General features: G+C 31.2%; 1 protein-coding gene across 1 annotated transcript; it reads left to right on the plus strand.

Moving 5' to 3' along the window:
• Positions 1–4,602: 4,602 nt before the first annotated feature.
• LOC107625886 (cyclin-U2-1) lies at positions 4,603–6,666 on the plus strand. Its single transcript, XM_016328616.3, has 2 exons — positions 4,603–5,420; positions 6,098–6,666. The coding sequence occupies exons 1-2, from the start codon at positions 4,960–4,962 to the stop codon at positions 6,366–6,368; spliced, it is 732 nt and encodes a 243-aa protein (XP_016184102.1). The 5' UTR covers positions 4,603–4,959; the 3' UTR covers positions 6,369–6,666.
• Positions 6,667–17,981: the final 11,315 nt, after the last annotated feature.

A 17,981-nucleotide genomic window follows, 5' to 3' on the forward strand; every position in this document is an offset into this window, starting at 1 on the left:
TCCTTCTCTTCGTGGGCGAGTCATAGTGTCCCAACTAATGCAAGTCATCCGCCTTTCAGAACCTTTTTGTCCCCACCAAAATTGAGAAAATAAAGAGTGAATTTCCGAAATTAAACCATCAGGCAACTTGAAACAAGACAATGTATAGATAGGAATAGCTTCTCCCACTGCCTTAAGCAATACGTGTCTACCACCTGACGATAGAAGATTGCGCTTCCATCCTTGGATTCTTTTCCGAACCTTCTCTTTAATCATACTAAAAGAAGCATTTTTCGATTTAGAGACTGTAGAAGGCAAACCAAGGTATTTATCCTGAGTCCCAATATGATTAATATTCATAAAGTTAGCCAGTAGTGTACGAGTAGTGGAGGGAGTGTTGTGGCTAAACAATACAGTAGATTCATTAAGATTTACCCTCTGGTCACTGATATTTCCATAAGAATTCAATAAATACAGGATGCTTGAACATGCTTTAGGATTAAACTTACAGAATAAGATGGAATCATCAGCAACGAGAAGGTGGCCTGGTTGACCTTGGGACATCGCCTATATATCTGAAGACCATGAATTAGTCTGTTTTGTTCTGCCTTGTGTAGCAAGAAGAAGAGACCTTCTGCACAGAAAAGAAAAAGATAGAGAGATAGAGGATCTCCTTGTCGAACACCTCTATTTGGTTTGAAGAAACTATAGGGTTTTCCTTCCACAATAACAGAATAAGAAACAGTTGTCACTAATTCTCGAATCCACATTATCTACCGGGAGTCAAAACTAAACTTCTCCAATATAAACTAAAGAAAGTGCCATTCCACCCTATCATATGCCTTACTCATATCTAATTTTAGTGCCATTTTAATTTCGAGTCCCTTTTTTCTGTTCTTCAAGTAATGTATACACTCGTAAACAATTAGGATATTATCAGAGATTAATCTGCCTTTAATAAAAGCACTCTACGTAAGATTAATTAGTCTATTCATCATACCTTAAAATCTATGTACAAATACTTTAATTAATTTATTCATCATACTCTAAATTTTCCTTCTGTTAACCAACAGATGTTAATAAATATTTCATTTTAAACACAACAACAAACTAAATAAGAGACATGTTTTTCACAAGCTAATTGTTGTCTTTTATAAATAACTTCCATAAACCTTTTTCTTAAAAAAAGAGATAATTAATTATTCCATTTTGTGTGCCATGTTAATTGCTCTAGTTGCAATGCCAATCAAGGAAGGGTGCTATCTTATATTCATGGAATGTTTCTTAATTAAAACAAATTATGATCTTTGCATGTTAGCTTCGTCAACATCTGATAGATGCATATCTTATTTAGGGTTTTCTTTGAGAGAGTGATATAAATTAGCACAATTGGTCAAAGCTAATGCCTAATAATTGTTAAACATTATTAATAATTAAAATCCCCTGTTTTGTATATATCCCTTTTTTTGTTTTGTTTATAATGCTCCAATTCATTGCATGGTACTATATCTACATCGAATCAAATTCACAATAGGTTGATCTGTCACGTCTTAAAATTAAACTAACTAATTGGACATGATTAGATTCAAACCATGCTAATTTGATATGAAATCACTATATATATAAACCTAGCATTGTGTTATATTTTATATATTAGACACTTTATCAAGTAGTATCATTATTATTTCAATTTCAATATATCCTTTTATATATTAATTTCCAATAAGGCTGCAAGTTGTATGAAAAGGCTGTGAGAATTTGTACAAAGCCATGCTACCTAAAGGAAAATAATGTACCTTTGCACCTTTCTCTATAGTTCATTTTTTAAATGTGATTTTATTGGATTATTGCATCAAACCTTATGATTAGCACTAACAAGTGGTGGGTATCTGATTTTCTAGGAGGGGCTCTAACACATTATTATTTTTTAGTTAATTTATATATTAGATATAGTTGTGTTAAAAGTTGAAAAAAAAAAAGAAAAAAAAGAAGATATGGTTTGACTGATCTGTTTGAGAATATCTACTCTTTCTTAGTGTCAACTAAGTAAAAAATGAATAATAACAAAAAATGTGTTTTGTACATTAGTGGTTTTTTTAGCGACACTTTATTTTGTCTTTAACGATAATAAAAATAGTCGTTAATAAATAATCATTTTATACTTTGTTTCTAAAAAATTTTAGTGACACTTATAACAATCACCAAAAAATACTTTTTTAATGGTTATACAAATTTTATAATTTATTATTATAACATATATTAATAATAACAAAAATACATAATTGTCACAAAATATAAATTAAGTAAAAGAAAAAATAACTACAATCTATCACTAAAAATTTATTACTAAAGTTAATTAGTTTTTCTTGTAATGTACTGAAATATAAATCAATAAATTACCAAAATTACTCATTATTAACTTGTATCCGGTCATTAATAATTTCAACAAAATATCTTATACTTTCAAAAATATTGTTCAAATGAACCTGCCCATCTTTCTTTGCTATACCTAGCTACCTAAAGCTTAATTATCAGTGTTCCTCATCATTGATTAATATACTAGAGAGATTTCATATTATTATATTGCAAGAATTAAAACCTCAAAATTGGGTCAATCTCCGATCCCTCTCATTAGTTACTAGCTAGTTAGAACTTTCTTGTGGGGTTCAATTCCATTAATTAATTCCAATTCTTAATTAAAATATATCAAGGTTAAGTTGTACATCTTCTTCCATGTAACAAACAATAACTTATTACATAGAAACTAGAATCCTCTAGGGTTTTCAACCAAGGAAGGCAAGAGGAAAGAACAAAGAAGAAGAGTACAAAGAAAGTGCACGTGGATCTTAGGTTATGAAGGAAGGGCATTGCACGTGTGTGTTAGTATGATATCATCATGAACACTCTTGTTATAGAGTTAAGAGCTGTACCAGTACCACTACTTCAGTACTCACACTCCCATTGGGACTTGTGATTTGCACAAATCTCCAAAGCAAGAGTCAACACTCAAATACTTACAGAAAAATTTGAAATGTAAATCGGTATTTCAGTTATTTTAACCTTTAATCTAAATTATAAAAAATATATATAAATAATTAAAATATCGATATTTTTTATATACTTAAAATTTTTTCAATATTTATATCATGCATTGTGTAATTCTATTATATTACCAAAGCTGATCTTATTAAATGGTTAATTTACAAATTTTTTTTATTTTATTAATATGTTGATAAATGTATCTTTTCTTTTGTTTTCAAATTATTAAGTATTGGTGATGCTACGTAACTAAATTATTTTTATAATTAAATTTAATTAAAAATTAGTCTAATAATTTATTAACATAATAAAGATTATTTAAAGAAAACGGAGGAAATACATAAAAAAAGAAAAAAAATTAATTAAATTTGATAACAAAAATAATATGTTCACCTAATATTTTTCGTCTACTAATAAATATATTTTTCAGTATTAATATTAAGTCAATTCTGTAACAAATGCACGCATGTTATGCACATGTAACATGTCACAAAATAGACATATCATATAAAAATATAGTAATTGCTATGATACCTAAAAAATTATACCTAATTTATTAAAAAAAATAAAAAATGAACATTTCAAATTTTCTATAAAAAAATTAAACAAAAATTAAACACTAAATAATAAACACCATAGAATTTATCTAAAAATATATGTGCAAAGTTATCATAAAATTGATAGAAGATCACAAGAAGACCAAATATGTCTAATATTAGTAGTTATTAAAATATCTATTTAATAGTTAATTTTTTTTAGGAAAACCTATAAGATTTCGTAATGAAAATCTTCAAGAGTTTATCGGCATATATATTCTTCAAATTGCCAATGAACCGTATCACAACAGGCAAACACAGGTAATTTTATTTGAGTCGAGAACAGATGTATTATAGTTATCTTAGCAATTTTTTTTTCATCCATAAGAAACAAAATTAAATATGAGATCTTATTTAATAAAATTCATGATTAAATAATTTGTTTTGTTTTTATAAAATACATATTTATTTATTTTTTAGTTTTTTAGCTAGAGACATTATTGAAGCTTTAATATTTTTTTTAGTAAATACATATTTTTATTTTGTTATAAATCATCAATTTTCAATGTCTAATAAATTTCAATTAATTTGACTTGAATAAAGTGAGTCTGTTTAATAGTTATGTAAAATCTCCGAAGTAGCTTTAGGTCATTTGTTGAGATATTTATGCAATAATTTGCAAAAGAAAATTAAATATTGTGATACGATTTGAAAGTTCTTTAATTTTGTAGGCCCAAACACCCACCCAATAACCTACCAACTATGTATGTGCATTTATCTCTAATCTCTTCTATTTCCCACTTTTCCATTAATACCCTTCACCATACTGTCGGCGGGGAAAGCAATTTCATCGAAACACAGAAAGATTGCCACATTGCTAAATTTATATGAAAATAAAAAATAAAAAATAAAATAAAATAAAAAACAAAATGCCTCATTATTATTTTATGCATTTTTTAGAGAAAGCTTAGCTGGAGATGTTTGTACTTTGCCATCACAAACTGGAGGCACTCATATCTTATTATAAAGTTTTCATCTCTCATTCTTTATATATATTTTTTTTTTTTTTTTACTTATCAAGCTTCCACCCACCATCCAAAAAATTCCAAAAGTCACATAAACCAAATTGCTATTAATTTTTAATTTTTTCCATTTCTTTATTCACTCTCTCCAAATCCCAATCCCCAAAGTTCTTTCTTCATCACTCTCTTTAGTATATAAAACCCCAATTCTTAAACCTTCTCATTCACATTATTACTTATTATTAGTCCTTATTTCTTAACAACACAAACAACAAACACCACTTCAAGCTTTACACCAATCCCTTTCAAATTCTTCTTCTTCTTCTACAAGAAAGAAAAAAAAGGAACATCTCTTTTATTTAATTTCTTCCTTCTTTCTCTCAATGGCTTATTCTTCTTCTTCTTCTTTGATAATTTCACCAAGGAAATTGCGCTATGACTTGTACTCTTATTCATACCAAGAAGATTCCAACACCCCATTAGTGATCAATGTTCTTGCTTCACTCATTGAGAGAAGCATGGCAAGGACACAAAGAATTGTGAAGAACTATAGCAGTTCTTCTTCTTCTTATGCGTCTCCTCCTTCTGCTTCGACTTTTATTTTGTCGTCGAAATCGAAGAACACAAATATATTTGATTGCAGAGAGATCCCTGACATGACAATCCAATCCTATTTGGAGAGGATCTTTAGGTACACAAGGGCAGGACCCTCTGTTTATGTTGTTGCATATGTTTACATTGATAGATTTTGTCAGAACAACCCTAGCTTTAGGATCAATGCAAGGAATGTTCATAGGCTCCTCATAACAACTATCATGATGGCTTCCAAGTATGTGGAGGACATGTAAGTACTTTCATCTCCTTCTTCCAAAGAAAAATTTTCGAATATACTTGGAACATCAGTGTTTCGATGATTTTAATGATTGATTTTAATTAATATATATTATATATATTTTTTATAACTAAAATCAATGATTAAAATTATTGAAATACCAATATTTTAGATACATTTAAAAGTTTTATTATGTTTTATTTATCTATATAATTTTTAAAAATATTAATAATATTGTATTGATTTAAAGTATATTTATTAATTTTTTTTAATTCGGTGAAATTTAATCCAATTCTTTTCTATTCAGAGTAGAAAAAAGTCGAATTAAATTTCAGGCAATACGAGAATTTTTTGCTGAAAAGTAGTGTTGGATGATGTTTTTTAAATTTAATTTTTTTATTAATGATAATAATTAATTATTTGGTAAAGGATTTGTTGATTTGAGACAAGAAGTTTGTTTTATTTCCAGTCTCAATCATTGACAATACTTGTTTAACTACTAAGGAAATGGACAGTTTAATTAGGTGGCCAAGTTTTTTTGGGGAATGTTGTTGTTAATGAATATGATGTATGACAAATACATAATGTGTAAAATTTTTCCTTTTCCTGCTTCCCAATCAGTATGATTATTATTATTAATTAATTAATTAATTAATTAATTAACTAAATTTATTGTTGATTTTGAACAGGAACTATAGGAATTCATATTTCGCAAGAGTGGGTGGATTGACAACAAATGAATTGAATAAATTGGAGGTAGAGTTCTTGTTCTTGATGGGGTTCAAATTGCATGTGAATGTGAGTGTGTTTGAGAGCTATTGTTGCCATTTAGAGAGAGAAGTTAGCATTGGAGGAGGGTACCACATCGAAAGAACACTAAGATGTGCTGAACAAATCAAAGCAAGTCAGCATACAGATGATGAAAGGGGCTACACTCAAATTGCACGTGTTATGTTGTAGAAATTAATTAAATATGGTTTATTTTGTTATTTTTAGTTAGGGAAGGGGAGGAGGGGGATTAATGATATTTTTGTTAAGGTTTCTTTTTCACCTTCAAATAAAGAAAAGGTGGTTAATGTGTACAGAGAGAGAGAGAGATTATGAGTGTAAATCTATAATGTTTGTTAGGGGGATTGAGATTTAAGGGCAATAGATGATAGGTGCGGCAAGTGAGAGTGATGTATAAATTTGTGTTGTTTCATCACAAGGAAACAATGGATTTTTAATTCCATGGAAAAACTTTGTGATTTTTTAATAATCTATTTTGTTTTGATTGAAATACTATGGAATTTAAATTTTATTAATAAAATTTAATTTATTTAATTTAGCCTAATTTAAAATTTCATAAATATGTTAGTATATTTTCTTCCCATAGGGAATGAATATTCCAACCCATATTGCAAAAATTGTTTCACTAATCAGTATCCCCTGTTTCTAAATATCTTCCAGAGAGACTCTTAGAATAGTGAGTGATCAAGGAAACTTTTTCATAGCTTAAAATTTTGGGCAACATGCTTTGATGTTTTTCCAATCACAGTAGTACCTAGTAACTAGTAATCATATTTGGAGAAAATTGATTCAGAAATGAAGGCATTATAGTGTAATCTAACAAATTCAACTTCCTTAAACTTTAAGCAAAACAACTCAGTTGTAATATAACCAACTTTAATGAGTTGAGTGCTTATTTTACTTATTTGTTGAAATAAATATCAGAGAATTTAATTTTTATTTTTTATATATAATAATTTATTGATTAATGATAAATATTTTTTTTAAAAATTTAATCTACAATAAATTAATCTTTAATTTATGAAATTGAAAAATATTGTGAAAAAAAAAAACCACTTAAGTTATAGTGCGTTTTATGGCCCTTAGAGCACTTTATCAACACAATGGATTCCTTAGATGGCGCAATAATAAGTGGGTAATTAACACTGTTATCATGAGATTATTGGTCTACATAAATTGCGTTTGTTTCAGAGAATAGATAAAACAAGACATTAAAAATAGGATAGGATAAGATACACATAGATAAAGATATAAAATTTTGTGTTCTTGTATTTTATTTAGTGATAAATTAAAATAAATTATAAAAATTTAATTTATTCTTATTTTTTTATTCAAAAAAATTGAGATAAAAATATAATAATAAAAAATGTAATTATAAAAAATTAACAAAAATAATGAAAAAAAAAAGAAAAATAAGTTTTGTCCCTTATTAATGTCTTCATGTCCTTCCTATCAGGATGGACATAAACTATACTAATTCAATATCTCTGAACACAATATCTCTATCCATATTTTCTCTGTCAAACACGATTTTGCATCCCTGTTCCAGTCTCCTATCTCTATAAACAAACGCAGCCGATAATACAGGGACGGATTTATGTAGCAGCTTGTGGGGGCAAGTGCCTCTACTAGCATTTTAAAAAAATGTAAACATATATATATATATGTCTTTATTAAAAATTATATTTATTTTCATGTTAAAAAATATTTATTAAATTTTGTGTTAAAATATTTATTTTATATTTTTTTAATTTTTAAAATTAAATTTTGATATAATATTAATATAAAGTAGTTTTATATGTATATTTAATTACGTAACACCATATTATAAAAAATAAATATTTTTTATATTAATTGCTTTCTATAAATAAATAATCATCTAAAAGAATAAACATAATTAGACAATTATATAAAATATTTTATACTGTCAGTACATTAAAATTAAATTCTAGTTTATAGCTAAAAGTCTAATAAAAAATAAAATATGATTGTAGAATTATCTAATTAATGAATTTATTTAGCTAAAATTTATATCCTTTAATTTTTTCTACTCAACTTTAATATTTATTAATAAATTTAAAAATTTCGTATTCAACATGTATTTTGATAATTAATTCTCAAATATAAATTAAATTAAAAAATTATTTGAAAATTAATTAAAATAATAACATATTTTATACTTTTATCCATCTAGTTAATAAAATTTATTATTATTATTTAAATTAATTTTTAATTTTTTATTAAATGATTGAATAATTATTAAATAATTTATAAAATATATAACGAGAATATGAGAGATTTAGTACATAATTTTTTTCTTAAAATATCATTTATCATCATCCATAATTCATAAAAAATATATTTCACTTTTATTATTAATTAAAAAATAATCTATTTAACATCTTAATTAATTTTATTTATTATTATTATATATTTAAATTTATAAAAAGGTGAATTAATAATCACTATTATTTATCAGTATATCAATATTTATAATGAATAAATAAGACATGATTTAATATTTAATATTTTTATGTTATTTATTCTTATATGCTTTAATAATATATTTATAAAATTTTTTGTTATTTTTATATTCTACATACATATTTATTCTCACTGCTTAAAATTTTTGGATTCCTCACTTATATAATCACATGACCTAAATCAAGCATAGAGGGTGTCAACCTGTTGTCAAAATTAGATTATAAAGATGTAAAATAATTAATTTTTTATTAAACTAATTAATTATGTCATTATGTTGTATGATGGGAAATGTTAGAGAATCATTAGCATCAATTAGGATCAATTAGTATCGTCTATATTTATGTAGTATATCTGTATATTAATTATAGGATTCTATGCCTTTATTACTCTGATTCATTTAGCAGCTATAAATACCTCTTGTATATTGTACTTTCGATAACAACTCAATAATACACCTTTCAGATTACTCTCTCAGTCTCTTGTTTCTAACATGGTATCAAGAGCTTAGGTCTTTTTTTTTCCGATGAATATTAGTTCATAGCCCCTTTGTTTTTCCTTGTCGGCAGTGTTCTTTGGCCTCCTTTTTTGTTCTCTTTTTGACGCTTTGGTTCGTCACCCCCATAACCATCTTGTTCGTCTTGTCGCCGTGATTCCAACGCAACCAGAACCGTCGCTATCCACCTCCGGACGCGCCTCTACGCGCCACCGAAAGTCGCTGCCACGACCAGTTTGATCTTCCCTCCCGCTGCCACTCGTGCCTCTTTGATCGCAATTTTCGAGCTGTTTCCGACGCTTTGGTTTGTCACCTCCAGCATCATCGTGTTCTTCTCTCCGTCAGCTTTCCAACGCCACCGAGATTGCCGCCAAAGAGCACCGCACGCGCCCCCACGCGCCGTCAGAACATCGCTGTCCACCACCATTTTTTCTCATCCAGAAGCTTCAGCAGCCGTTGGATCTTCGTTCAGATCGGACGTCCCTGGAGCGTCCACGTGTCACCCGGTAAGCTGGTTGGCAACCCTGACCCGCGACGACCCGACCCGACCCTCCCTTGACCCGCGTGCCACCTGTGCGCCAGCGTGCCCCCCTTCCGCCTATCCGGTGCTGCCACGTGTCGTCGCTCGCTGACGTGGCGCTGACGCATCGCTGACGTGGCGCTGACACATCGCTGATGTGGCGTTGACGTGGCAGACAAGTGGGACCCTCCCTAAGGTTTTTTGGTGAGCTCTTTCCGATTTTGCCATCCGTTTCCTCATTTTCTGCTCCGAAATTGTAGTTTTTCTCTCCTCTCCTTGTTCTCTATGACTACTTTTATGGAAAAATCAGATGTTTTTGCTACCACAGACAGAAAGGGGGCCTTCTGTCGCAACTGTAACCGTTTCGGGCACCCGTTCTCTAGCTGTCCCTCTGTTGAATGTCGCACATGCCACCAGAAAGGGCATATTAGCTACCATTGTTCACAGTTGTTCTGCCGTTATTGCAAGCTCTCGGGACATTTGCTTACTACCTGTCCTACTCGTCCACCACGTCCTGCGCCTGCTTCTGCTGTTGCTGCTACTACTGAACCTACCACTGTCTCTCTATCTGATATTGCATCTCTTCTACAGCGTCTTCTCTCTGTTTCTGGTAATACCCCTGCTGCTTTATCGAGCCCTCCAGGTACTTCTAAATGGTACTTTGACTCGGGTTGCTTTAATCACATGTCTCCGTTGCGTAATATTTTCTTGTCCATGTCTGCAACTACACATGGACCTTCTGTCAATACTGCAAATGGCTCCCTCTTGCATGCAACACACAAGGGTTCTATATCTCAGTCATCTCTTAATCTTCCTGATACTTACTACATTCCCAAATTAAACTTCAATCTTATTTCTGTTGGTCAACTTGTTGATCTGGGTTTTGACGTCACCTTTTCTGTTTCTGGTTGTCGTGTACAGGATCCTCGGACGGGACAGATCATCGGGACTGGACGTAAGGTCGGAAGGTTGTTTGAACTCGAAAGTCTTCATATTCCTCCTGTACCAAATCTCTGTGCTGCTTCTTCTCCCTCTACCCTTCACTTATGGCATCAACGTCTTGCCCACACCTCCTTAGGAAAACTGCGTCCTCTTGTATCTCAGGGTGTTTTAGGTCAGGTTCCGAATGAATCTTTTGACTGCATTTCTTGCCAAACTGCCAAACAACCTGCTTTATCTTTTCACAATAATTCATCTCTTGCTTGCTCTCCTTTTGATCTCATTCACTCTGATGTTTGGGCCCCGCTCCCACTGTCTCTATGGGCGGAGCTCGATACTTTGTTATTTTCATTGATGATTATTCCCGTTTTACTTGGGTTTATTTGATGACTAATCGCCATGAGTTACCTCAGATCTATATCAACTTTGCTACTATGATTAAAACTCAGTTTTCCAAGGCCATTAGGGTTTTCCGACGTGATAATGCTATGGAATACCGTGATTCCAAACTCTTAGCCTTTCTTGCAGAACAGGGTACTCTGTCTGAATTTTCTTGTCCTGGTACGTCTCAACAAAATGGTAGAGCTGAACGCAAACACCGTCACATTCTTGACTCCGTCCGTGCAATGCTCCTTTCCTCTTCGTGTCCTGAGCGTACTTGGGGTGAAGCTGTTCTTACTGCTGTTCATGTTATCAATAGACTCCCTTCTTCTGTTCTTGGTAATGTTACTCCCTTTGAGCGTCTTTTTCATACCCCCAGATTACAGTTCTCTTCGAGTTTTCGGTTGTGTATGTTTTGTTCTTCTTCAGCCTCATGAACATAGTAAACTTGAACCTCGGGCTCGTATGTGTTGTTTTCTTGGTTATGGCACTGAACACAAGGGTTATCGTTGTTGGGATCCTCTTTCTAAACGTATTCGTATATCTCGTCATGTTGTCTTTTGGGAGCACCACATGTTTTCTCGGTTCTCATCCTTTGAGTCGATTCCTACTACTCAGTCACCTTTGTTTACTAACCCCAATGTTGATCTTTTTCCTAGTGATGATTCTACAGGTTCTATCTCGAGTGACCCTCCACAGCCTCCTGTTCCTCCGCCTTCTCCATCTCCCGATGATTCCAGACTGGACGATGATCCTGCTCCTACCGTCATGCCTCCTCCTCCCGCTCGTTCTTCTAGAGTAAGGAATCCACCTCCTTATCTTCTTGATTACCATTGCTTTTCTACTATTCTTCATCAACATGAACCTAAGACATTCAGAGAAGCCTCCTCAAACCCAAATTGGCAACAAGCAATGCAAGAAGAATTACAGGCACTTAAAAAAGCACACACTTGGGATTTGGTTGATCCTCCTTCTGATCAGGAAGTTGTGGGCAGTAGATGGGTATACAAGATCAAGACTCGCTCTGATGGCTCTATTGACCGTTATAAGGCCCGCTTGGTTGCTCAAGGTTGTACGCAAGAGTATGGTATTGATTATGAAGAGACTTTTGCCCCTGTCGCTCGCCTTACGTCTGTTCGAGCTCTTCTTGCCATTGCCGCGGTTAAAATATGGTCTCTCAGTCAGATGGATGTGAAGAATGCATTTCTTAATGGGGATTTGAAAAAGACAGTCTATATGAAACCACCTCCGGGATATCCTTGTCCTTCTGATAAGGTTTGTCTCCTTCGCAAGGCACTTTATGGACTTAAGCAAGCTCCTCGTGAATGGTTTGACAAGTTCAGCACTACCATATGCAGTCTTGGTTTTACTTCTAGCCCTCATGAGAATGCGCTCTTCATTCGTAAAAGCGAACGTGGAGTTGTTCTTCTACTTTTGTATGTTGATGACATGATAATCACTGGGGATGATGTTGATGGTATCTCTGCTCTCAAGGCCTCACTTCACCGTACCTTTGAGATGAAAGATCTTGGTTCTCTCAGGTATTTTCTTGGTCTTGAGGTCATCTCCACCGATGATGGCATCTATCTCTCTCAGGCTAAGTATGCTTCAGATCTTCTTGCTCGCGCTGGGATTACAGATAGTCGCACTGAGTCTACTCCTCTTGAGCCTAATGTTCGATTTACCCCTATGGATGGCACTGTTTTGGATAATCCGACACTTTATCGCCAGTTAGTTGGAGGTCTCGTCTACTTGACTGTCACCCGACCAGACATTGCCTATCCGGTTCATGTCCTCAGCCAGTTCTTGTCAGCTCCTCGTACTACTCACTATGCGGCAGTTCTTCGCATTCTTCGGTATGTCAAAGGCACTCTATTTCATGGCCTTCATTTTTCTGCCCATTCCTCTTTGACCCTTCAGGCATACTCTGATGCTGATTGGGCTGGTGATCCCACTGATCGTCGTTCTACTACTGGTTACTGTTTGTTTCTTGGCGACGCTATCATCTCTTGGCGTGCTAAGAAGCAAACATTCACTGCTCGCTCAAGCACAGAAGCTGAGTACCGTGCCCTCGCTGACACCACTGCTGAGGTTATCTCGGTTCGTTGGCTTCTCGAAGATTTGGGTGCTCCTCAGTCGTCTCCTACTGATGTTTTTTGTGATAACTGCAGTGCTATTCAGATTGCCCATAATGATGTGTTTCATGAACGCACCAAACACATTGAGATTGATTGTCACTTTGTTCGACAACGTATCCTTATTGATGCTGTTCGTCTCATTGCCGTTGGGACACTGGATCAGACTGCTGATATCTTCACGAAAGCTCATCACTCGACTCGCTTTCGGACTTTGTTATCCAAACTCAAGTTGGTATCCTTAGCTCCCACTTGAGTTTGAGGGGGGATGTTAGAGAATCATTAGCATCAATTAGGATCAATTAGTATCGTCTATATTTATGTAGTATATCTGTATATTAATTATAGGATTCTATGCCTTTATTACTCTGATTCATTTAGCAGCTATAAATACCTCTTGTATATTGTACTTTCGATAACAACTCAATAATACACCTTTCAGATTACTCTCTCAGTCTCTTGTTTCTAACAGGAAATATTAATACGAATTTTGAATGTTTGTTTATATTATTATAAATGAAAAGTTATTAATCGTAAAATAAAATTTTTGAATGTCAACAAGTTTGGGCATGCTTTTCATTGATAGTGTTTAGGAAGGGGCCCTTAGTTAAATAACTTAGTCATGTTATGTTGTGACTTACGTCATTATCAATATGATTTAAATTAATGCTGCATCTAAATCAAATTGAGCCTTCATTTGAGTTGTTTCAAATTCTGAAAACTTAAAATAGAATTTTCCTCGAATTTTAAACAATGTAGAAAATGATCTGGGTCAAATCGAAAAATTAGATGAAAAATAAATTTATAATGAAACTCAAACAAATAATAATGCATTTCGTAAAGAATAGCTAGGGAATATAATATTTTTTTTTTTTTGTAAATGACTTCTTGTTAGAAGTAATAAACAAAGAGAAATATTAAATTATTAATATTTTTTATTTACACCTTATATTTGAATTATTAGCATTAATCAACTTTTACACTAAAAGTATTAGTCCTTAACATTCATTAATAGATTTTGAGTTTTTATTTTTTTTAATAATCTTACTAAAAAAGTGGTCAACCTAATTAGTAGATTATCCTTTTAAATTTGAACCACTAATATAAATTACAACACATAAAAAGTTAAGATTTATTTAATTAATAAAGAATGCAGCATTCGTTTCTTAGTAAAAAATGGTTTAATGATGAGCCTCAAACATAGTCGTTTACTGAATAAAAAATGTTAGAAGACTAATTTTACTGTTAGAAAAAGAAAAATTATTGGTTAACATTGATAGAAATGTAAGATAAAAATAAAATATTAATCACTTAGAATTTTTCTTTAACAGATTATAAGCACAACCTTGAAGGTTTATTGTATAAATAGAGGAAAAGATTTTTCGTTCAATTAGTAAAATTTTGAAACTCAAACTCTCAAACTTTTTGCTAAAGTTTTGAATACTTTAATTTAAAACACTAACATAAATATTTAAAACAGTTTCTTTTCATATGGAGGGCTAATTGTTTGAAAGGAGCGTAGCCAATAATGGCCAAGGCGCCACCATTACCTAAAGATGGTGTCGTTAACTTGTTATTGTTGCTTTTTTCCAATTATCCTTTTAATTAACTTTATATTTCTAATTAACAGTAATTGACAAACAAAAGTTCAGAAATCAAAATTAAAAAAATAGAAAAAGAAAAGTTTTAAAAAGAATTATATATTTTAAAAGAAACGAAAAATTATATATGGACTAACATTGAGTTAGTCTAGGGAGATAAGATTTTGTTAAAATTTTTTTTAGGTCTAGATTTTGTTTTTTGTCCATCGTCCAATATTCAGAACTTTGTTCCGACTAATTCGAATCCAATCCAGATTGCACATTTAGTTATGGTAGGTGAGTCTCCTAACAAAGATAGTTACATACACTCGACATCACACGCTTAATTGTATTAGGTGAGTTTGTTAAGTTTTAACAGAAATACTTACATACATTAAGATAGCGTTTGTTTTGAGGTATTGGGACAAAGACCGTGAAATTGAGACTCAATATTATATTTGTTGGTTCAGAGACTGGTACTAAAATTTTTGTTTCTGTCCCTAAAATTTCAGTATTTCAGTATCTCCAAAAAATGGGGACATTGGAAACTAAAATTTTTAGAGACGAAAACTAAAACTTTAATAACATTTTATACCTAAAATACCCTCATTTTAATTAATTAATTCCAATTTTACTTTTTGTACAAATTAAATTAGAGTTTTATTCTTATTTCAATTTCTGTCTTTTACTTTGCACCAAACAGAATACTGAGATTTATTTCAGTCTCTGTCTCTGAGTCTCTGTGTCTCAATCTCAGTCTTTTAGTCTCTATCTCTCAACCAAACGCTACCTAAATTTCGAATTTGAAACTTACTTAAGCTAATTTGAATTGTTTATCACTCAGATTAATATTGACTTTTTAGTTTGAATTTTAAATTTTGAAAAAGGTAATAAAATATAGTCTAAGAAAATTAAAAAAAAAATATCAGCCAATAAAAAAAGAAAAAAAAATAAAAAAGATATTGTTGACTTGATTATTAAAACTTAATTAAAAAATCAGTTCCATTAGAAAAAAAAATAATGAGAGGAATGATGATCACAAATTTCATATTGAATTAGCTGATTATTGACCATAAGATTTAGATACAATCAAAATTAAAAAGAATTAAAGTATAAAGAGTAGGGAAGAAAAAAAAAAGAAAAAGATCGAAAAGCTTTAGCTTTTGTTGTTGAAGTTGACCATCTATCCCTGTATAAGGGTGGTTATCTATATTCTTTATATATGTAGGAATTGAATTAGCATAGTAGGATGACTTTATAATTATATTGGATTATGATGCATTACCAACCGAAGACAGCTTCCATCGATGCATGGAAGAAGGACAGAGCATCTTCATTATTTTTAAAAGTGATTAAAGATTTAAAGATTTAAAGGACATTCACCCACGATTCCTCCTTTCTTTTTTTTTTTCTTTCTTTCTTTATTTAGTTTGTCTTTTTGCACGTACTTGCAGAAGGAAATTTATGGACTAATTAATAAGGAAAGCTAAGTCAATTGCGACGTAGTGGCACCAACATGACCGGATCAATTATGTTACTCGTAAATTAATATCAGTGACTAAAATTAGTTATTAATAGAAAATATATATTAAAATATAAATAAATATTAAAAATAAATTAAATTATATATATATATATTATATAAATATATTAATTATTGATTTTAATAATTAATTTTAATATACGAATAATGTTTTTGTGATAAAATTGATTGCGATATAAGTATTTTGATTCTTAATTAGTAATTTGATATTTAGAGAAATTTTGGTCAAATTAATTCCATTTAAACTAATTCTTAATAATATATTCAAAATTAGCTTTAGTATTTAGATTAATTGAATAATTCTTCAGCCAGGATTATTTAGGTGAGCTTTTTATAAGAAAAACAAAAATATTTACATAATTATTATAGTAAAATTGGTTTGAAATATTTATAAAAGACTCGAGTAAATGTCAATTTTGATCCCTAACCATTTGGGTTATGGACAAAGTGCATTTTCAGAATTTGAAATTAACAAATCGACCTTCAACTTCTATTAGAAGTACCCATCGCGATTCCTGGAACCGAAAGACAAAGAGTGGATTATTAACGTGCCAGTGACTAGTTCATGTGTATATTGTGCATCCAATTTCGGGACTTATCAACCCTTGCAGAGTAGCCAAAACGACATCGTGTTGTTCAGGTTTAGAAATGTCAACATTTAAGTTATTGGGGTTTTTGTTCTTTGTTGTTATGTGGGCATATTGAGTTCTCCATTTTATTCCTGGTGAATACATAGGGTCTTCATCACGAAGCAGAGTTTAAATGGAACACCAAGAGCATAACGAGAATCTAAGTGCGATGATGGGTTCTACCGGGAGCTTTAGAAGAGCGACCACTAAGAAGAAGAAGAAATTTATAGCACCTACTTGTAATTGTGGAATGTATGCCATCTTGTTTGAATCTACCACCAAGAACAACCCCAAGCAGGCTTTTTGTAAGTGTTCATATTTTAAGGTAATTAGTTGTCAATGTTGCTGAAATAAGTGAGTTGTTTTCTTTTCACATTCTCAAGGATTTTTTTTTTCAGACAAAAGTTCCTCACTGCAATTTCTTGACGTGGCTGGATAAATATGTGACATCTTTTGATGGCAAAAATGTTATAGATAGATGTTTCAAGTTCCAATGAATTGATACAACAGATGAAAATGATGAAATAAAGACTAATATTACTGGAGATGTTGATGGAACAAAGAAGGACATTAAACACAGCTTCAAACAATAGTAAATGCAAAGTCATTTCAACATTGTTGCTTAGAATTGCAGTGACATTTTCATGATCTTTCCTCTTTAGTGATTTGTATGGTTGAGATATTATATTATAATTTAAAATTGAAATTACTAAAGCATTAATAAACATATGAATAATGGTTTTTGTATTGCAATGTCTAAGTTTAGTTTTGATGAATGAAAGACTTGTGTTTAGCTTAAAAGTTGTGATGATGTAATTATTTATTGTTGACTAACTACATTGTAATACATATATGAGAAAGCAATAATTACAAGAAATTGCATTTGACATTGAAGATTGCAAATTATATAGAAATATCAAAATAACACAAGTGAATTTCAGTTTCATAAAAAGAAATGCAATCTGATCTGTAGCCAAACATAGAGTACTTGCCAATGGTAAACCAAACCATTGTAATTGTATCCTAATAATAACCATTGAGCATAAACCAAAATATTACATACGATGTAAAAGACAAATA

This window comes from Arachis ipaensis, chromosome B2 (genome assembly GCF_059453495.1).
Source record: "Arachis ipaensis isolate K30076 ecotype BB chromosome B2, ASM5945349v1, whole genome shotgun sequence".
In the NCBI taxonomy this organism is placed as follows: Eukaryota; Viridiplantae; Streptophyta; class Magnoliopsida; order Fabales; family Fabaceae; genus Arachis; species Arachis ipaensis.

Coding starts and splice junctions, on each gene's coding strand:
- LOC107625886 (XM_016328616.3), top strand. CDS start 4,960: ATGGCTTATTCTTCTTCTTCTTCTTTGATAATTTCACCAAGGAAATTG. Junction 5,421..6,097: donor TCCAAGTATGTGGAGGACAT/GTAAGTACTTTC, acceptor GATTTTGAACAG/GAACTATAGGAATTCATATT.